This window comes from Hibiscus syriacus, unplaced genomic scaffold (assembly GCF_006381635.1).
Source record: "Hibiscus syriacus cultivar Baekdansim isolate YM2019G1 unplaced genomic scaffold, ASM638163v2 tig00110580_pilon, whole genome shotgun sequence".
Classification (NCBI taxonomy): domain Eukaryota; kingdom Viridiplantae; phylum Streptophyta; class Magnoliopsida; order Malvales; family Malvaceae; genus Hibiscus; species Hibiscus syriacus.
Window position 1 is genome coordinate 345,227 of NW_024062791.1, and position 23,026 is coordinate 368,252.

Consider the following 23,026-nt stretch of genomic DNA (forward strand, 5'->3'; position numbering starts at 1 on the left):
GAATGCTAGTCACCATACTTCAACACTAGAAGACACTCCGACAGTGGCAAATCGTTTGCATGCTTTGGCAACATTTATGGCTACTAGATATCCATTACTTGCGACAACGACGAGCAAGCCAACAATAATAGAAGAAAGATTAGATGCAGATGAATTTGATGGTCGACCCTTTAATTTCCACATTTCCACATGTAATGGTGATATGTATAATGGAAACATGAGTGAAATTTCAAAGAAAAATAATTCCACATCATTAGTGCCATTATGTTTTAACGGTGGATACTAAATTAAAACTTAAACTAAACGTTAGGTATGATTTTGAAAAAAAATAAAATTTAAGTACTAAAACAGAACAAAAGTAATAATTTAGTTATTAAACGTATAGTTTACCCTAAAAATATTGAAACATGTGCTAGTTGCTGTCAAGTTTCCAACTGATTAAAAGTTACAGTTGGAGTGTTCCTACCTGTGCCTTGTTAATTATTATGCGTACAGAAACAACAAAATGATTGATTCTACCATATCTACATTACAGACGCTTTAGCGAAGCCTGAAAATATGGAGGATTCATCTTGTAGAAGAGCATTTGGGTTACCTTCCTCAACCTGTACGAGTGCAAGATTGAATGAGTTGAAACCTAAAGTAGAAGCCAGATTATTCTTTAAAGCACTGGATATCATCATTGCGACGGACAAGCAAGAGCGAGAAAATTTTATATAATATAACAACCAAGAAAGAAATTAAGAAAACGCACCAGGGTTCCTTGATTGAGAACCAATACATTGTCCATATTCAAAACTGTCCAAATACGGTGTGCGATTGTGATCACTGTCATTCCTCGGCATTCCGTGGATATAGTTTTTTGTAAAATTGAAGCTGTCTGCATATCAACACTTGCCGTGCATTCATCCAAGCAAAGAACCTAAAAAAATTCAGTACAGTTAGTGCCTTTCTTCATTCGCCAACCAAGGTTTAATTTTCCATGCAAAAGAATGTGAGAGCATATGGATTGTTTAATTTTATTTAGTATCAAAGCGCCATCTCTTAATTTACCTTAGAAGACTTGAGAAGAGCACGTGCAAGGCACAGGAGTTGCCTTTGCCCAACAGAAAATGATGTCCCAGCTTCCTTTACCTGAGCTTCAAGCCCTCCTGCCGCTTCCACTTCCCCCTTTACATGACATTTCTCTAAAATATCCCATATTTCTGTGTCGTTGCTCATCCGGAGAGGATCCAGGTTGTCCCTAAAAATAATTAGGAAGACACAAACAGAAAGCTAACTAAATTGTAACCAAGTCCAAGCTGATTATTTTTTATTATGGTGCCCCAAGAAGAAAGCCAGAGAGAATAACATCAAATGACTTCCTCACATTTTATATGAGCTATGATTTGCGTATCGACTAAGATCTTACGATTATATATTACTATTGACTATCACAAGCCAGAAAATCATGATAATATGATGATCCAGATGTGCCTTGAAATTATCACCATATATGTCAGGCAAATGATAAAAAAACCCATTAGATTGTAGATGAGTACCTTAATGATGCTTCAAACAAAAATGGGCTCTGGGGAACCACAGCCAAGTGTGCACGGAGATCTCTAACAGGAATATCAACTATGTTCAAGCCATCCACCAAAATCCACCCTCCGCATATTGGGGTTAGGCGAAAAAGGGCATTCAAAACACTAGATTTTCCAGCACCAGTTCTTCCAACAATTCCAACCTGAGAATATATATATATTAAAAACAAAAACAAAAAACCATCAGGGAAATCTGCATCCCATCTGAGGACTTTGAGTCATAGATTGATCAAGTTGCAACTTGCAACTAACAAAACTGCAAATCTATTTAACCTGTGTCCCTCCTGCTATTGTAAAGGTGATATTATTTAGTGCTGCTGGCAAAGATGGCATATATTTCATGGTAACATTTTGAAACTCGATTACTCCTTGAGAAGGCCAACTCGAACATAAATACTGAAATCCATGGAGTTCTTCTTGAGGCACATCCATATACTAGACAAAAGAGTATCAGAGCATATAATCAGCAGGAAGAATATATATGAATGAATAAAGAAAAGATCTATCTCTACACCTGAAGAGCTCTCTCCATTGAAACCATTTCTTTTTCCGTTTCAGTAAAACTTGTCAAGAAGCTTCCCAACAAGGAAACAATTGGAGCTGCATATGAAAGAGCTAATCCTACCTGTAGAAGAACAAAGGACACAGATTATCCATTTGGTTCCCAAATATAAGGAAATACTAAAGAGCTCCAACCATTTCCTTTTATTCCTAAAATGAGAAACCTAAAGTTCAACTTCGAAGAAATTCAGGAATATACCAGTCCTGGGGTGCCGAAACTAATTGGTAAACTGCCATGGGATCCAATAACAGCCATCACAGCAATAAATGAGATTATGGAAGCGGCTAATAACTGTAGAAGAAGAAAACAAAGTACTAATTACAAGTATAACTTCCAAGTATTACTTCCACCGCATAAAGTTTTGGAATAACTAGCTAACTCTTGAACAGATGCCAATATACCTGAAGGTGCAGGGAAAGCCACAAACTCGCAATTAACTCTGAATATGAAGTTCTCTGATACTGTTCTACAAGCTCAGTGAATCTAGCCAAGAAATAATCCTGTTTAGACCAAGTCACAACAATCACTAAGGCTCTTTTCCTCTAAAATTATATCAGTCTTTCTACGCAGCTTCCATTAATAAATAACAGAACAACTATGAGTTCTCTAGCTTCTTTTTAAACAAAAAATAATGTTTACATCTGCACTTTATCTTTCACAATTTCAACATGGAAAATTCAACCCATAAAGCAGTTCCAGGTATAGGGTGAATAGCGTTCATTTTTAAGACGAGCACTCTTACAAAACTTTCTGAAGAACTTACAAGGTTTTATAGACTCTCACGTTATTTAGAACGGATTCGCTTTATTCCTTTGACCTACAAACATCTAAAAGAACTAATCAAAAGGGGTTATTAAGATCCAAAATCTACCTTAGAATTGAAAGCTCGTATAGTTGATGAACCATCAAGTGTCTCTGTGAAAGATGCATAAATTGGAGAGCGTGAGACACTGTCCAATCTTCGCAGTTCCCTAGATGTTGACCTGTAGAAGAACTACAGAACTTTTGACTGAGTAAAGAGTACTTAACTAAACTGCTGCAAACATAAAATAAGTTTCATTGTTAATCAGGAGGATCCATTGAACTCTACCTTGTTTCAAAGTCGTTTTTTTTTCTTTCTTTTTTCATTAGTCTTATATCAATCATAATAGATATACTGAGTTCTGCACTGAGGGTATCACATCCACCTTAATACTTACAATTGTCCGATAATTTATATATCTTCAGCTTCATTTCTTCAGGTCACCAACCATTTTGTTTCTTGAAATTGAAAATTTCATTTATTCCTCACTATTCTCATTTCAAACAAGTTTTCATTTATGCAGGTACTCATATATACAGAAACCTCCTTAAGTTCCGTAAGAACGTATAAACGATAAATGTATTTCAAGGAATGGAAATGATAAAGTCAATCAAATACCTGTAGCTTGCTATAGATGTACCAAAATGGCAATAGTAGAAGCAAGAAAAAGACCTACAGATTTCAAGTAAATCATTTCCATCAGAAGTTCATCTATAGGGTTATTTAATTTATTGAAATCCGGAAGATCATAGAATCAAAGTAATGGATGTCCACAATACCTGAACATAAGACAAAACTACTGCTATTCCCAACAGGCCCACAAAATTAGCCAGAAGAATGTTGAGGATGAATGGGAGAGAATCGTCAATTGTATAGAGATCTGATGAGAACCTATATGAAAAAAAAAAAGTTTTATATGTGCTAATTAATCATAAATTTTCACGGTGTCCAATAAGGTATCTCAGTCTAACCTGTTAAGTATTCGTCCACCTGGTGTTTGATCAAAGAACTGGACAGGAGCATTGATAACCTTATTAAGCAGTGTATTATGTACCTGAACTGCAGCTTTTAAACCACCAAATGCAAACGAGAACGCCCTCACCAAGGTCAGAGAAGAATTAATGATGCAGAAGATGCAAAGTACCAGCTGCAACACCATTTGATAACTAGATCAGAAAACAGAAGATGCCTACACATGATACCCTTTTCTCTATTTCTCCTCACGCCCCTCTTCTCTCCTTTCCTTTCCAATTGCTTTAAATTCTCCCTAACGCAGCACTAACATAGCATGAGAATATCAGAGCACTGGTAGTCAGACAAGAGGGATTCCGAAGCAGTTCGATCCATAGAAGAGTTTCAATCAAATATCAGAACATGAAAAGATTTTGAGACTAAACTTTCTGATTTTTAAGCTATTTTCTTTTCATGTCAACTCAAATTGGTTTAGGTCAAGTTACAAGAAATTTAAGTCAGGTTGCTGGAGTTCAAGATCAACATGTGTCACTTTTACTCTGCCAAAGGTGACATTTAGTGTGAGCTTGGATTGCATAAAGTTTTGGTCAGCGCTGGTTGAAATGGGTTGTCAGGTCTTTAGATAAGTTATACAAGCACGCTCCTGGCGATAATATTCCGGGATTTTATTTAATGAATACATAACGTATGTGTTAATTTTTGGAGAATCCACCTCTAAAAGTTTAAATTAAATGGAATAACTGAATTATTTCTATGGCATGAGAAAGTATTCAAGACGTGAGGGAGAGAGACTCGATTACCAGGTTAAAGATAATGAAATGTTCTAAAATTAAGCCCTAAAGGAAAAAAAATGCAATATAGGATATAACAGTTTCACGGAAATTGAGCTCAAAATGATTACTCCTTGTATGATAGCACAAAATGTAAAGAACCCATCAAGTAAACTACTGATAATGGAAATTGTGTAAGATTTTACTCGCAATTGCATATCCAATGGTGGGAGCTACCAGAAAAAAGGATGTTGAGTATTTGGCTTGACTGATCCCTGTCGTATCAACCCAATATGATAGCCACAGATCATTTCCATTTCGAGAAGCTTGCATTAAAATTGCTGAAAGCAATATCACAACTGAAATGAACCAACCAGAAAATCCAGCATATTTTCTGCGAAGTTAAACAAATTATGAATTATAAAAATCTAACAATAAAAGACAAAATAGAACCTAGATGAAGATACTTCTGAGAAATTCAAGTACAAAGTATCATAAATGATGAACACAAAATACAAATAACTTACTTGTAAACAATAAGTTCAACTTTACCCTCTTTCCTCTGCTCAGCTTCAATAATCTCTTGTGCTTCCAATGGGACATCCAAAGTATCTTTCTCTGAAATGGGACTTTGTTTGTCCATGTTGGAAGTATTTGTGATGTACAGTTTACTATGAATATATGATGCATCAAATTCATTAACTGATGCAAACCCTGAATAAGCTGAAACTGCTAAGTCAGCCGAGTTTCCTACCCACGTAATGTGCCCTCTTTCCATTACAACAATCATGTCAGCAGAAGATATTGCCTGATAAGGTTGAAAGGCTATTATCAGATAGAAAAAAAAAATACTGGAATTATTTCAAATCAATTATGTTCATTACCACTATGAGCTAATTTTATTATTAACCACTAGTAAACATTTAACTTTTTTCTGAGCACCAAACTCAGTGAAGGATAGTCTAAAACTAGATGAAAACTACAATACAGCAACAGACAACTCATGCTCCATTTCCCGCTTATTTAAAGGATCTCTGCATGGAGATTTATCTTAAGTTCAAAAATAAGTTTGTACAGCTAACAATTCTGTAGTAACTTACGAACCAACTTACAATCTGTATACAAGAGACTTTCAGGGTAACTATTGCCTATCTGAAGTGTTCCAAAAAAGCTTGGGTTGTGCACAATCAAACCTTATGTTGCTGTCCAAGTAAATATATGGCTAATAATAGAGCAAAACCAATAAAAATCACAGAATAACCTGGACATTATGAGTGCAGAGAATACGAGTCTTGTGCTCCACAAGAGGACCAAGAATAGCTTTTTGAAAAATCCATTTAGCAACATGTGCATCAACTGCACTAAGGATGTCATCAAGCAAATAAACATCGGAATCCTGATAAATGGCCCTGCTTCGTACACAGAGAGCAACAATTATTCTGTAGTGTAACTAACAATATTTCATGCTAATCTATCCAGAAGCTAACATCAACAAGTACAAGAAGAATATGAACCTTGCCAAAGCAAGACGAGCTCTCTGTCCACCTGATAAGTTGGTTCCTTTCTCTCCAATATAAGCCAAATCATGTCCAGCCATCAATGAAACATCAACATCTAGAGCACATGCCTGTAAAGTATCTGCGTACCTGATCAATGAATAAAAGAAGATAGAGATAGTCTACATTAGACAAATATCTGGTTCTACATGTGCTCAAACTTTTCTATTCCATCATAGAATTATAACCGTTACACATGCACGCGCATATCACTTATGCCATTTTCTAAAATTTGATATGTGTGGTTGTTAGAAAGTTTGAATGATTCAGTTGATTGTTGAGGCATTTCAATTGTTTTAATTTTATTTTTTTGTATTCATCATGTATTTATCTCATAGTCTTGGTCTATCTAAATACTTATTATTTATTTATGAAAAAACTTAATTTATTATAAATTTGTATATACTCATCACATTTTACCTGTAAATAATTGATGAATATAGCATAATGGTGAGCTTCTGAAGAAAAGCTATCTTATCAATTTTCATGGTATCAAAGCTAGTTAAATTTCATTACCATCATTGTTTTTGTTTCTGCCTATACTTGATTTCTCTTCTAGCCAAAATATAGTATTTCCTACAAGCTTTTATTGCTTAAAAAGTTTTTTCTTCTTTACAAAAATGATCATGGACTGATTCCTTAATATCATCTAATCACTGACAACCTTTGTCTACCTGCAACTTTTTTGGCAGTTTTTTAATCATGCCCTATATTTCATTAGAATCCCCCCTCCTATTTCTACCTCAGGAAACACAAAAATCCAGTTTACTAACTCCAATCCTGTCAAAAGTTCTGATAATCCAGTTAATTAGATTGAATCATTAAAGGGAGACTGAAATATTAGAAAGACACACAGATCTATTTAGGGGGGGTTCGATAGAAACTCTACTTAAGTTTTACTATTCAATACTTTCTTTTAATTGAGGAACAATCTTATTACATAAATTGGAAACCTATTCCAGAAAGGATTAAACCTACCAAAATAAAATCACAACCTAAGCCTTAATTAGAGAATCAAAATTAATGGCCTTCCCTATCATAGGTTCGACCTATAACAATTTATTTTTTTATTTTAATAAGTGGAGGAGAAAGGGTTGTCCGGGACTTAATATAAACTAGGACTAAAGTGATGTATATCTATCACTTTTTACCTAATGGTTAATGAATTATATTAAAAAATAGATTATCAGATTGAATGAAAAAGTTGCTAGTTCTTGCACTAGTGTAATAAGATCCTAACCCACCCTACACCACACATGCATACAATGAAAGAAAATAATTCTCTCAATAGGATGATACCTTTGTGAGTCTAAATTCTTCCCAAACAATATATTGTCACGTATTGTTCCAGATAAGATCCATGGAATCTAAAATATAAACAAATGCAAAAATAAGATCACGTTATAAAGAAAAAAGTTAAAAGAAACCTGAAGAATCTAGTATGAATATGCAGACCTGTGGTGCGTATGCGACAGAGCCACTTGAATATATTGATCCAAGAACAAGCCTCATTTCTCCCAATATTGAATTTAACAAAGATGATTTGCCTGAACCAACCTGAAGATAAGATAGTAGTAGTGAAATGGATGTAAAAAATGCTGGATCTTCTTATAATAGTGTAGATCTATAATTTTATCAACTGCTAGGTTCCATTTCATTCTTCTCCCATGAAAGCAGCAAGTAAAAAGAAAAAACTCTTTTGTATTGCAACCAATTCACTTCATTTTTATTGTTCTCACTTTTTATCAGAATGAATAATGTGGTTGAAGCTGTAAGTGATAACTTTTACTGATACAATAAAAATTACTCCATTTATAAACAGTAGGTTGTTATACCACATAAATTAATACATACCTCTATTGGAAATTTATTCACAAACTTTTGAATTAATGTTCCCTAACATCCATGTTAAGCAGGCACAAGCACCTCTTTTGTAGAAAATTATGTTTTCTAATTTTTCCATATGATTACTATGTCATGCAAACACTCAGCAAGATAAGATAGCAAATTAGAGATAAAGTGGAATGCTAAAATAGCTTAATAAATTGCACCTCTCCAACTACTGCAACCAGCAGACCCTTTGGGAGATTTAGTGTGACATGATTCAAAATCAAATTCTGATCTTCGTTACTGCTTGACCAAGTACAAGATACATCATGCATAACTACTGCCATATCATTGGAGGCAAGATCATATTTTTCATTTGAGAAAATTTGTTGAAATTTAACTTTCTGTTCCACTTCGGGTTTTTGTTCAGAACAACATAGGAACCTGCTCAACCTTCTGCTAGATATAAAAGCCTGCAGAGAAGCAAGGAAAAATGAGGCATTTTCATTCTCAATAATAACTGCTACTAAGTATGAGAAGCTGTTCTAAGGTCATGGTACAAGGAGACTCACATCAATAAGCCCATTGATAACCCATGGGAATGAATTGAGAGGAGATATCAGATTATTAAAAAGTGCAAGACATGTGAAGACCTGAAACAGTGATGAGCTTCATGTTATTCCTTAGATACACAGAATATTTGAAACCAAAATTGAAATCATCAAGTTTTTATGCGCTGAAATATAGCCTAAATACCATTGCAGCATCAAGCTGATGTCCCATCAATGTAAAGAGTCCAAATGTGAATAAAGAGAAAAGAGTTGGTGTTGTAGCCCAAAAGAATACACACCAGGCATCCAAGTACTTCCGTGTCTAAAATTCAAAGATTAATTAAGAATCAAAATATCCAGCTACAGTAAGAGAACAGAACGAGTCATGTTAATTATTATGCTAAAAAGTCCAAGAATAAAAAGCATGGCATCATACAGCTAAGTGTTTCACTTCCAAAGATCTCGTATCCTTCAACCAACTAGAAAAAAGGATCTCCCAGCTATACATCTTTAACGTGCGAATGTGGGCCAAAAGTTCTCCTGTCCTCCTAATCCTGCCAAAGAACATTTGGACATAAATAGTTTGTACAATAATTTCTATACATAACTTTATGACGTCACTGTGATTGCTACTCATCATCAACATAATAATGATAGTCCTTTCTTTCTGAGAAATTAATGTCTTTCCAAACCATGGAAGGGACACACTGTTAAGCACCATGTTGCACACTGTTAAGCTTCATTTTCACATCATTGCATATTCTAAAGTTGCTGCAATCTCTCACCATAACATTTTAACTTTTCCACAAACTCTATAAAAACACATGGAGTGCCTCAGATCACCCAGACAAAAGTTATTCGACATCTATCTAGTCCCATAGTTCAAATCTTGAGCAATTCTGCAACATTTACTATTGGAAGCACTACTTCACAATCACAAACCATTGTAGAAAAACCACAGGAAACAGTAAGAAATGTGAGATGCTTTTGTCACTAGAACCCTGTGTCTCACACGATGAAGGAATATGACTATCTCAATGCACTAGTCAATAGCTTGTTAACAATTTCCTTTTTCCAACCACAGAACGAAGTTCTCCGCAGAGAAGTCATGCTTAAACCAGACAAGATTAAACCATGTCATCTTGCTAACCTGCTCTTAAACAATCAAACAAGCAGTTTTGGTTGTAAACTCATCTTTACCACGAAGAATATGTACACCAGTAACATTAGCCTTGTTTGCTAAAAAATTTCAACAATTGCATTTGCTTCTCTGCCCATTTGATCAACTAAGGCACCACCTGACTGTCAGCAGTCAGACCTGAAGGTATTTCTGAATTCACCCAGTTCATACCTTTTGCTTTTAAGATTTTTCTCAAAACCAATTAGCATGATTTGAGGACTTACCCCCCACCCACACCCACACACAATATATATATATATACATATATAATATATATAAACAAACTTCTTGGTTTTATCTTAATGAGTAATGGTTTAGGCAGGTTCAATGTTTTGGCAAACTTTATCGCGCTATAAAAAAATTATGTGAAAAGAGTGAACATACCTCTCATCCTTTTGCTTCATCATTTTCTCAGTGGCACTTGCAATCAATTCAGAAATCCATTTATTGACTGCATATATGAAATTTAAACAATAAGAACTATACAGCAAATTGTTTGAAAACATTTCAAGGAATGTACAGTAACAAGGCAGCTCCACAGTTTGAAAATTCTAAGCTGATCTAAGAGTAATTATCTGCGCCATATTATACTGCAATGAAGAATCTTGAGAGATTTTCAACTAAAATCATGACCACATAACTGAGTGCAAAGTTTTACAATAACATTTATTACAAACGTAGATAACATCATATTTCACATCATACACAAACTAAACCTATTTAAGAAATAAATTATCATAATTTATTCCAATTAATCGCCTCTTCTGAAAAGAAGAAATTTACCATAGCAATTTTTATTTTAGTTTTAAAAATTAGGATCAGAAAATGAAAATTTTAAGAGTATTTCTTCAGAGAGTACTACATTACAATCTCCTCCATTGCTACTTCCTTTTATGGCAATCAAAAAATTTACCAATTCTCTCAAAGAGAGTGTGGCTTCAAATTGATATGCATCAACTATTTTGCCTCACATCCATGAATTCAGTTGTGATAACTATTATTTTCATAGACCAGAAACATGTTTTTGAGATTTAGCAATTTTAGGTTACTTATTCTAACTCTTAATTGAAAATATGTTTTTAGCAGAAAGTTACCTAAGTCTCTTTTGTGCAGGAAGTATGAGCTTTTGAGGTTTTGATTGTATACATGTATGCTTGTCTTTTAAACCTTCTGCATTTTTTTTTCTTTTTGCAGATTTTATTTTGACAAAAAAAAGTTCATGAAAAGAACAGGTAAATACCAAGTAAAATATCCATAAAAATGCTCTACCTGTCAAGATTAGAATCTAGATATACCAAATATGGCAGAAAGCATCCCAACTCTTTGAAACAAGCTAGGCATGGCTTTGGCAGCAAGTTTTTATGCTAGTTTCTTAGCCCTTGGAGGAGGTGGATGGATACACCTTAAACTTAGTAGCATACGAGAAGGTCAATCTAGACATTTAGGAATAGTGAAAGCAACCACAATAACATAGAGATTTCACCGTCAAGAAGTATAAAAGCCATAAGATGCCAAAAGATGCCAAAAGGCTGTAGTTTTTCTTGGTTACCAAACCTCAAACAAACAGAAAGTTTGAATTGACCAAATGCTCCTACATGGAGGATGGATGGACAAGTATGTTTAAATGGTAAGAGTAATAACTACAGAACCAAATGAAAGAAAATTGCATACTTAAGATTAAGATTTATTTTATACCCAAAAGGAAAATCAAGTCATAATTTGTAGCAGTACCTGGTATTAGTAAGATGGTTATTGCAAGTCCAGCCATGAAAGCTAATTTCACTTGTGTATATAGAAGATACAGTGCAATTCCAATCTGTAAAGGTAGGCTGAAAAAAAATGTAAGCAAGGGGTAAGTGTTCTGATTTCAATTCAACCTAGACATTACAACACATGCAATGGACCTTTTTTTATTCATGAAAAGAAAAAATAATTATATTTCTAGTAAAAATGGTATGACTATTCATAGTTTGGGTTTAATGATTCTCAGTTCATGATTTCAGAACTTTGTGTTAATGAAGTTTCTGGAACAGAATGAACTAGGCGATATGTGTGATTTAAGAATTACGTTCGCATGTCATGGAAGCTGTTGCATAAATTGACAGTTTGGTTACCACTTTCCACAAAGATATATCTTACTCTCACTATTCAATTTCTAGAACAGTATGCTTTATGCATTATGTGTGATTAAGGGATTACCTCCACATGTCATGGAAACTGTTGCATAAATTGACAGTTCGATCTGCATCTATAGACATAAATGTTTGAATTTCTCCCTCGGAAAACTTTGACCGTTCTGCTATGCTGACTGATAAACACTGAGATGAGAGTTTGCAAATGTAAAATTGATGATAAAGCATCAGATGCTCAAATATATAAAGGAATGAATAGCCAAAATAAATGTAAAATAGTATTTTCAATTATAAACAAGGCATATCAAACTCAACAACAATCGACATGTAAGGTTAGTGAGTAGAAGCAAGAAAGAGGATTGACCGATAATGGCATCCAGCAGAAAGTGTCTTACAACAACTGTCAAAGTAAATTTTAAAATTGAAGGTTTCAGAACTTTGTGTTAATGAAGTTTCTGGAACAGAATGAACTAGGCGATATGTGTGATTTAAGAATTACGTTCGCATGTCATGGAAGCTGTTGCATAAATTGACAGTTTGGTTACCACTTTCCACAAAGATATATCTTACTCTCACTATTCTATTTCTAGAACAGTATGCTTTATACATTATGTGTGATTAAGGGATTACCTCCACATGTCATGGAAACTGTTGCATAAATTGACAGTTCGATCTGCATCTATAGACATAAATGTTTGAATTTCTCCCTCGGAAAACTTTGACCGCATTATTAGAAAAATGGTTTTGGAAGTTTGCCAATGGTAGGGATTCAGTTTGGAAGAAGATGATTTGCTCCAAATACAATTTGAACACTAATCTGATTTTTTTTAACAGCAAAGTACCTAATAATGCTTCTTGGTTGTGGAAGTCGGTGGTTAATAATCATTATAAAGATGATCAGTTTGGCGAGAAGGTTCGAAGTTTGTTTCAAATTAAAGTGTGTAATGGGATGAGCATAAGGTTTTGGTTTGATATTTGGGCTCTTGATCGTCCTTTGAAGACTGCTTTTCCAAGGATATTTGCTCTTTCCCTGAATAAGGTTGGGAAGTTAAATGAGTTCGGTGAGTTCAATTCTTCAGGATGGATTTGGTTTGTGCAATTGAGAAGGAACCTGTGTGATTGGGAGCTGGAACAGTTCCCAAATTTTCAAACCATCATTCATAATTATAGTCTTTTCCAAGAGTCCAAAGATGGTTTGATTTGGAAAGGGAATGGGGAAGGAATTTTTTCTGTCAACTCTTGTTTGAAGACCTGTTTTCTTGGTCCGGCAAAAGACAATTTCTGGGATAATTGTATTTGGAGGGGGCTAGTCCCTCCAAAAATAGAGACTTTTATGTGGCAATTAGCGCACCAAAAAGTGGCGGTTAAGTTGGAATTACAGAAAAGAGGAGTTTCGGGGATTGTTGATGTTTCTTGTCCTATGTGCAATAAAGAGTTGGAATCTGTTAATCATCTTTTCTTCTCCTGCACGGTTGCATGGTCCCTCTGGAATAAGTTTCTGAAGATTTGGAAATTTAGTTCGGTTCTTCATGTTAATGTCCATGGTTTTTTAATTGCTTGGTTTGATATGGTGCCTGCTTCTTCGGTTTGGTCCTTAATTCCGGGAGTAGTGCTTTGGACTATTTGGAAATTCAGAAACGAAGTGGTGTTTGAAGGAAGGTCTTTAGATCAGATTGAGTTATTCTTCATGGCCAGGATGAGACTAGCTTCTTGGTTCTTAGCTAAGTTCCAAGAGGTTCCCATCTCTAAAGAATCTATTATTAATGATCCATCTATTGCAGATTCTTGCTTTTCTACATCACATTCAGTCCATAAAGTAATCTCCTGGATCCCCCCTCCTAAGGGCTTTTTAAAGTTAAATGTAGATGCAGCAGTTTGTAAGGATTGGTGTAAGAGCGGTGTAGGTGGTCTCTTAAGAGATGAGTTTGGCGATATCAAGGGTTCCTTCAAGGAAAAAACTGGTCCAGGTTCTCCTACTCTGCTGGAAATTATAGCCATTAAAAGGGGTCAAATTATCTTTGATTCTATTCTTCAGTTTTTTAAGAATAAGTGGATTGTTGAATCTGGCAGCAAATCTGTTGTGGATTGGATTAAGAACTTGGAGAATTGTCCTGCAGGTTTCCGGGATTTAGTCAAAGAAGTTGCTGATATGATTAAGGTTTTGCAGGGTAAAATTAAATGGGTAGACAGAACTGCTAATATTGAAGCAGATTCATTAGCTAAGGCTGGTATTGGATAGTTTTCTTATGTTTGTTGGGTTTTGTTGTTTCTCCTTTATGTCAGATGTGTGTCAAGGTGGGTTGAGGATTGTTTTTGTAAGGGGATTGTTTGTTCTTAAACATTATGTAATCTTTCAGTTATTAATAAAATTTGAGGCACTCTTTTCCTCCTTCCACTGATTAAGGAAAACCGAGCGGTGTTCCTTTAATCTAGAAGGGGTTTTTTAATGAGGCCTCCACCTCCTATCAAAAAAAAATTGAAGGTTTAATATGGGAAGAGGAAAAGGTCGTCTTAATTCCATCTAAAAAAATCATAATAGCACAAAGAAACCATTTCCTCCCAACCAATCTAGAAGGACAATATTGCAGTCCAAAAGCTGAAGCAGAAAAAAATAATTAAATAAATAATAACTAAACAAAACATAAACATAAAAACAAAAGCCAAAAAATGAAATCACTAATTCACTACTGAAACTGTAAAGTAACTTAAGGTTCACATTTGTTTAGTATGAATTTGAAACGTAAACTACAGTCCTACTCTCACTCACCGAATCTGCTACATCCTAACTAATCCTACCTTCATTCTCTATATCAAGAAAAATGGCTAGTTATAGTCATTTCCTCGCATCCATACTCAATAAATCACCCTCAGTATTTCTAAAGAAAGCAATCAAGTGAAACAGATACTTATAGCTGATCTCTCCATTCCAATCATTCACTTGTTTTCACCTTATAATACATGATATGGATTATCATAAAAGATAATTTTCTTGAGAATTGTAACAGCCAAGAAAGACTTGATTTTGTTGGTGAAGAAAATAAGCATGTCTTCCACTTCGATATATGTGCAAAAGTAACTACACTTGATACAAAAAATGTTCCATTCCTTTTATTTTGTTACATAATATTGCATGACACCTTGTAAGCATGCTAAAGTACCAGAGTGATAATTTTTTTTCATTTTGTTGGAAATGATAGTGAAAATAAATTCCCAAATTTGTTATCAATGGAATCATTGATACAAGCAAAGGACAAAATTCTTGTTTTCATTCCAGATATATCTAACACAAGATCAGCAAATTTGAAAGAATATACAAACAAAATATATATTTGAAATTCAAAATTGGAAAATTAAAAAAAAAAACTATCACATACCTTACGATAGATAACAGTCATGATACTAGACCGTAACTTTAGCTTCAGCTTTGTGAGATGAAACGTATACTGTGTATCAGAAAAGGATCTGCAAAATTGGGGTAAGCATTTCTTAATTATTTGTTTAAACATGAAAAAAGTAGCCTGGAATCATTCTTCGAGACAAAGAAATGTTTTTGGAAGACAAAAAGAAAAGAAAAGGTGTTATATGAAATGTAATATTAATAGAAATAAGAAGAAAAGAAAGCATATTCTTAATTCATGGATTTATTAGAAATCTGAATATCATTGTAAACACGCACATTAAACTATATGGTATTTTACTACATTTCAATTATTGTTTTGGAATTTATCTTTCAAGTCTAAAACTTTCTACATTAACATGCCAGTGTAGCAGGCTAGGAACCCATTAATGGTTTGCAGTGAACTTTCCATTTGTATTATGTTTTTAAAAGTATGTAGATAAGAACATAAGAATAAGGTTTAAGAGAAAGCAAACTATTGCAACAACAAAATCAATCCTCATGTTATCTGTTTACTAGTGGTCTGGAAGGAATACAAGAACAAGAATCCAGCACATGTAAAATTATAACCTTATTTAAATATTGATCTCAACTAAATATATGCCCGATGCTATGTTAAACATATCTTTTCTTGACGAACTTGACTTTAGCACACTTCTTTGTTGCAAAATCTGACAGACCAATACAAGGAGACACAAACATAGACAAAATAATAGAGAAATGTAAATTCATATTGATTATTTAGAAAGAAAAAAAAAACTCACTTGAGAACTGATACTAGGCCTAATGATATTGCGAGAACATAGCCATCCAAATTTCCAGAACCTGACAAAAGAGAAAAAGTTGAAATAGCAAGGTCAACCATAAGTATTCCAACTAAAACTTCATTGTAATTATTTATTACAGACCCTAGTTAGTTACAATCATATTACAAGGAAAAGTCAAGATGTCATGTTCATAGGAAAACTGTAAAACTTGACAGAATGAGCAAAACTCAGGTTAACTGAATTCATAAATTTTGCAAGATATATTCAAATCACCAAATATGCATATAACATGAACGCCGACTTGTGATAAAAAACAATATGCGTTTTACAGAACATGGGTATCATGGATGTATGACACAATGAGCATGGCGTTAAATAGATTAACTTCCATAATGTTGGTATAAAGGCTAGCTTTGTATACAGTCAAAAAAAAATTAACAATAAAGTATCATTTTCCCTCCTTCCCTTCCCTTACCCTTCACTCCCCTCGGTCCAATCAAATTCTGCTAATGAAAAGGATGCTTTTTCTTGAGAGGCAATCAGGGACACCAGTTCTTCCTTTAGAAACTGGTAGGAACCTAAAATCCAGTATGCTAAGAAACCTTTTGTTGAAATCTCTTTATCATCTAATATGGGTCAGAAGCAGGAACCAGCAAAAGACCAAAACGATAACATGACCCAACTCATCGAAGACTTGAGTTACAAGCACAAAACTATGAATCTTATTAAGTAAAAACCAAAAGCAATACCTGGTAATTAGTCACAGATTACAAAGTAAGTTCTATAAGGTAATAAGAGTAGTATAGTATCACATTCGGTAGTATAGTATTTGGTTTAATTGTATCAAAGTGAAGTGCAGAAAAAGAAAAAATTCATTTTGAAGCATGGAGAGATATTACAGAATGAAAAGAGTGCTACAACAAAACTAGAGATGGGGTGGCCACTGCTATCTTTTCAAGAAGAATTAGATTTAGAGCTATGCAAACCTTGTTGAAGAAACCGAATTAGCTTATTCAGAAGCAGTGGTCCAGCAAAACCAATGAGATCATTAAAAACCTGCAAAAAAACAAAACTGTATTTGTAGTAGGAAAAACTAAAATTCATATATAGCAACTTGGAAACTTCTGTCAAGGATCTTTTACTTTTCTGCAAGGTGAATCCACGAATTACCCATAAACAAGTACACCTCAATTTCTCAAAATGTTTTTAATGCATTAGGGAACACATATATTTTCAACAAACAAGCTTGTGTTTTCATTTTTTTCCAATGAAGCATAAAGAAACTTCCAGATGTCATCTCAAGCAATCTTAAAAAGTAAGAATACCTTTAATAAACCTAGACGAAGATATGGCCATCCATATGCATAGAAGATTGCTCTAAATAATGATGCATTTGAGCAAGAATTATTTTGCTGATCTTGCCAGCAGCTTAATAATTTTTTCATGACATGTAGAAGGATCCATATCAGCTGGAAGCAAAAGCAAATCATCAAAGTCAAGCTGCTTTAGCAAACCAGAATTCATTATGGAAGTGATCGATTTGAACACCATATGATCCCAAAAGCCCTGCATGCTTCTCTTTGACAACCGAGCAAACATGAAAAATAATCATATCAGTTTATTTAATTTCGAAAACAAAAAAAAGGGAAAACAAGACACATTTGTACCGGAATACAAAAAAAAAATTTAAAAACAATAGGATTTGGCATGGAAGTTTCTGGGATGGTTGTAATGAATATTAAGCTTATGGACAGCTGCTAAAAGTGATACAAAAGTCAAGAAGGGCCTTGTTGAAGCAGACATGTCAAACAGATTCACGTTATTCAAACCAAGTAATTTTAAGACGAGCATTCCGGTGTAAGACAGAGATACGTCAGTTATTAGAATCTCTTTCTAACTGCACATTCAATCTTCACGCCAAGAAGAGAATTATTTTCAGAATATAGACTAGGTATGCATTCATCAAAGGTAATGACTTAAAAAATGAAAAATAATATCAGAAAATTGAATTCCATGAAAACGTCAGAGTTCAGACTTTAATTAGCTTCCGTGAAACTCAAGAAAATCTTAAATCACCAAATGGAAAAGATAGGACTTTAAGAGTACGTAATAATCCCCAAGTATCCTATTTATTCTTGGTGCTTCCTAGCAATTTTAGACAGTCATACTTCCAAATACAACAGATGACTAATGGTAGAGAGGCTCCACATGAATATCAACCTAGTGCAAAATAATTTTGCATTTATCATATCGACTAAGTTCTCTAGAAGCAATTTGCTATGGTGTTACCCCAAATTGATTGGTTGGGAAAAATTGACACTGAAAATAAAAGGTGCTGGATCCAAACTCTTTCAATGTAAGAAAAAAAAAAGGAATAACGCTACTAATAGCACAGCTTTTTAAATTATTCCTATAAAAATACAAATCATATAAACAATAAATAGGCTAGAAGCATGCATTAGAAAAGTTGAGATGAAAAAATTACTTACAAAGTCTGTATGATGGCATTCCTCAATGTCCATCTCAACATAAAGTGAATCTTCCAGTGGGCTACAAGTTCAGCATGAAAAAGGTTTAGCCAATAAGCCTCAATAACATTAGAGCAGCAGTTACATTGCACAAAGCTCCCACAGCATCAGATTCAGCTATCATGATAGACTTTGATATAAACAAGTTTATCAAACCTTTCTCAAAATGTTGATTATGGAAGATGGGAAATCTAATGAATAAGAACATTTGGCAAACTGCTCCATGGAAAATAAGTTTTGGCCTACATACCTATTTCTTCAAGCAGAAAATGAATAAAGAACTTTATAACTTACAAGAGATCCAAAGTCATAGAGACTGGATCCATGCAATGATGAGAAACCTTTTCAATTTGATTACCATTATACAAGTTACAAACATAAGCTAATAATTACTAATTACAATGGGAGAATAAAATCTATAAAAATATGTAATTAACATGTTGAGTCACTAACATGTAATATGGAATAAAAAAATGTAATTAACATCCATGCAATGACAAGAAACCTTTTCAATTTGATTACACAAGTTACAAACATAAGCTATGAATTACTAATTACAATGGAAGAATGAAAGCTATACAAATATCTAATTAACATGTTGAGTCACTAACATGTAATCTGAAAAAAAAGGATGAATAAACTAATGCATGAATATGCATGATAAAGTGACTGAGCCAAGTCATTGTCAGATATATTGCACAACATGATCTTTTCAACAACTTTATATAAGTTGTAATTAAAATAAACAGTTTCCCACATGAAGCATGATAATTTAAACATTTCACACATCATATGTCCTCACAATTCCTCAATAATAGTTTTTATTTTTATTTATCTTTTTATATACCGATTCTCTCCCATTATTTTCTAGGTTAGCTATGATTGAAAAAAGCATGGCAAGAAAGTTTTTAAGTACAAATATTAGACTATTCCTAGAACTTCTATCATATTTAGTTATGGATCCAATCATGATAGAAAAAGGTCCAAAGACAAGCTAGCTTAATTGGTAAAACCCCAAGGAATTGTACAAAGGACCTCATACACCTTCATTTGGATGGGGATGGGTTTTATGAGATTCAACCATTCTCTCCTTTAGCCTTTTCGGAAAACAATTACTAAGGAAGAAACATAAAAAGAACACAAGATCACAGTCAATAGAAAAACCTATTAGTGGTTGAATGACATTCCTGTTGGCTAGCCTCGTACAACACATAACATAGAATCATAACAAGAATAAGAGAAACATTAGTGTATTGAAGAAGCTTTTTTCTGTTTTACATTCTTTTTGTCAGAAAGACATAATGGCATCATGTCAAGTGTCAACCAACATATCCAAGTAATTTATTAATCTAAACTTAAGATACACCACAGAAAACAGTAAAATGTAACCTGTGGTACAACCTAAATACTTGAAAATCATACCTGCTATTGATAGGTGCTTGTTTTATCCGGATATAGTTAATGGATATACAGAACATGATATCCAAAAATAAAACAGAGCTTGCTTTAAGACACTCTAAAACCTGCCAAAAAGGATAAATAATTAATTAAGAGTTGGTTCGCTGAAAATGCATTACCAAGTTCCTAAAATTGTTAATGCCTCTGTTAAGTGATTAATTCTATTCATGAACTACACAAAGAGACAACATAAGAAAGTTATAATATTACCTCAAAAGCAACAATACAAAGCCTTAGCTTGTAGTTGCCTTTTCTTTCTTCCTTTTTCAAGAAGAAGAATAAGAATGGAAAAAACTACTGTGACAGATCAGCATTATGTAATTACAAGATGCATTCCACATACGAAAAGATGATTTCATATGGAAGAAGAAAAGGCTTTACTTAAAGATTGCTTTCACAATATCATTGACTACACAGTTTACACAAATTTTAAACTGCATGTTGAACTGGAAACTAAAACCAAATGGCTTAAATATTGCTTTCCAATAATATATGCAAAATACATATACATGAACACTTGTACGGACATGCACCAATGATATTTGTGAAGAACAATAATTGACCACTCAGAAGATAAGACAATGGAGGCAAATATAACAAAAAGAAATTGCGGGAAGTAAGATATACTGAAATGGTTTTGGCATCTCAACATTTTGAAAGAAATGAATATTTCTTTTAGCCCTCAACAATATGTAGCATCTTTCCTCCAACTATTTAGATGGAGATGGCCTTGTACCATAAAAGCATCCATAGTATCTTCTTCTTTTAACTATTCCTTTATTACCAGGACAAGATGGCGTACTATCTTATCATAGGGTTAAAATTTTATATTAGCATGATATGAAAAATCAAGCCTGCAAACCTAGCTGTATGCATTACATGGTCCACAGAGCAAACAGAAACAAAACATAAGCATGTTTAGCACATAAATTGGAATGTTAACACACCATTAAAGACTTAAAGACGAGCAAGATCAACAGCACAATAAATTATTTAGAAGCACTTGATAAATTGGAAGATATCTCTAAAAGGAAAAACAAAGTACCTCCCTTGAAGAGAATGCCTTTTGCAAATGGGGGATTCCAAACATAGTTTTTATAATCCACCATATACAGAGGACTGTATCGCAAAATATGTGTTGAAAACATGCACACCTCAAAGAGAACATGATAGTTGCCTGAATATATTTTCAATATTTAAGAAACAAACGATATTAAGATACAAGAATAAAGTTCATAAAAGCAAAGAAAACTGCTTAAAGTTCTCTGCAAAAGGTCAATGACTTAAACATAGGAAAGCTTACCCAGACCATGAAATGTGAAAATTTGAAAAGCCACTCATGGTATAAGAGAAAATCCCCATGAATCTTTTTCTTCGTAAGCAATATGACATCCACGCATGATAAACATGCTCCAATGACTGCTATAAGATGTAGAAGAACATTCTCTGAAAATTTTACCTAGAATTTACATATATACATAATTCTTGATACGTTAGTAAATTCCTCATGTTAAAGGAGAAAAACTATCTTTTTGCTACTCCAGTAAAAAAAGAAAAACAAAAAGAGAGAGAATTGAAGGAAATGGGGAAGGGGAGATATGAAGAATATTACTTGCTTAGTTTGATGCATGATAATAAATAAGAAGAATTGGAAATTCGAACCAGAGAAACAGCTGGTGCATAAACCATATATTTCCAAAAAAGAAAAAAAGTAGATATATTTCCATTCCAAGAGGCATGAAATCATGAAAAATTGGAATTTCTCATTAGACATTATACAAGGAAATGAAAGGACAGTAGTCTTATATAAAGAATAATTTACCGTCCAGTTTGTTCGGGCACTTCTTTTCATAATTCCAACTACGCAAATCATGGCAATAGTTGCAGCATTTACACCAAAGCCTAAGACCGTAAACACGAATAAGGAAAGCCAAACTCAATAGAAACATGTGTTTTACTTTTGTGTTAAGATAAGCCTAAAAATGAATTAAAATAATTTTTTTAATAAGAAAAGGATATAAGTCATCAAAACATTGGGAGAAGCCATTTCCATCCCAAACCTGGAAAAAGAAAAAGAAACGAAGGTTATCTTTAAAGTTTAAAGATTTAAACTATCAAAGATAGAAAGAAGCAAAATTAACTAAAATTGAAACAGAAGTACAGAAAGAAACTAATAGCTAAGAATTTTAAAATCCATCTCAGTTTCCCGGCAAACAAACAGAGGCGCTTAACACAATGTATACAGTGCTTTAAAAACACACACGTCATTTTTCGATTCCAGAGAAAATAGTCTCTCAGGAAACAAACAGAATTTAGAAGTTACGGCCAACATTAAACAACAACAAAGCTGAAACGCTCTTTCTTCGCCGTAAGGCCAAGAAAAATTAGTCTGCTGACCCAAAAATAATAAAAATTCTTCTGACTTAATTTTGTTACACAAGAAAAATGAACTTACCGAAGGAGAATTGGGGCAAAGGAGAAATTTGAATTGCTTCATTGTCGCTGGAAGGTTTTGATCGAGGAGTCACCGCTGAAAAATAGAACCGTTTATAAGAGAGACAGAGATGTCTAGGGGAAGGTTACTTGGGAGTTATAAAGGGCTACACCCGTGGAGCTTACTCCCATGCAGGTTAGTGGGGAATTAATCCGGAGGTTTTGTATAGTGGAGTCACTCACATTTTTTCCTAGAAAAAAAAATATGCCTAGTGCTTGACTAAACAATATTAAACTATTTTCTCACCCTAAAGAAACACATTAAACTATTCAGCTTTTTTAAGGAATTCGGACCAGAAAATTAAGATTTAATTACTAAAAAAAAAAGAAAACTCGATATCAAATTTTGAATATTGTAAAATAAAATCCAGTAATTTTTTTATTTAACTAAAAGACAAATACAAAGTAGTATATGTTTTATTTATTTTTAATTATTTAATAATAA

General features: G+C 33.6%; 1 protein-coding gene across 1 annotated transcript; it reads right to left on the bottom strand.

Annotated features, from left to right (window-relative positions):
• Positions 1-400: 400 nt before the first annotated feature.
• Positions 401-22,670, bottom strand: LOC120133469 (ABC transporter C family member 13-like). The gene is given in 37 exon segments (XM_039150046.1): positions 401-605; positions 755-922; positions 1,054-1,243; positions 1,542-1,729; positions 1,860-2,021; positions 2,101-2,211; positions 2,347-2,439; positions 2,550-2,648; positions 3,020-3,142; positions 3,569-3,622; positions 3,730-3,841; positions 3,922-4,097; positions 4,930-5,086; positions 5,220-5,500; positions 5,954-6,101; positions 6,207-6,338; positions 7,548-7,615; positions 7,704-7,805; positions 8,300-8,548; positions 8,648-8,728; positions 8,832-8,948; positions 9,063-9,180; positions 10,191-10,257; positions 11,538-11,635; positions 12,006-12,124; positions 15,313-15,400; positions 16,100-16,160; positions 17,089-17,158; positions 17,428-17,541; positions 17,543-17,680; positions 18,592-18,652; positions 20,053-20,153; positions 21,134-21,265; positions 21,392-21,547; positions 21,911-21,998; positions 22,108-22,148; positions 22,544-22,670. Coding segments are annotated over 37 exon segments (4,386 nt in total). The 5' UTR covers positions 22,586-22,670; the 3' UTR covers positions 401-524.
• Positions 22,671-23,026: the final 356 nt, after the last annotated feature.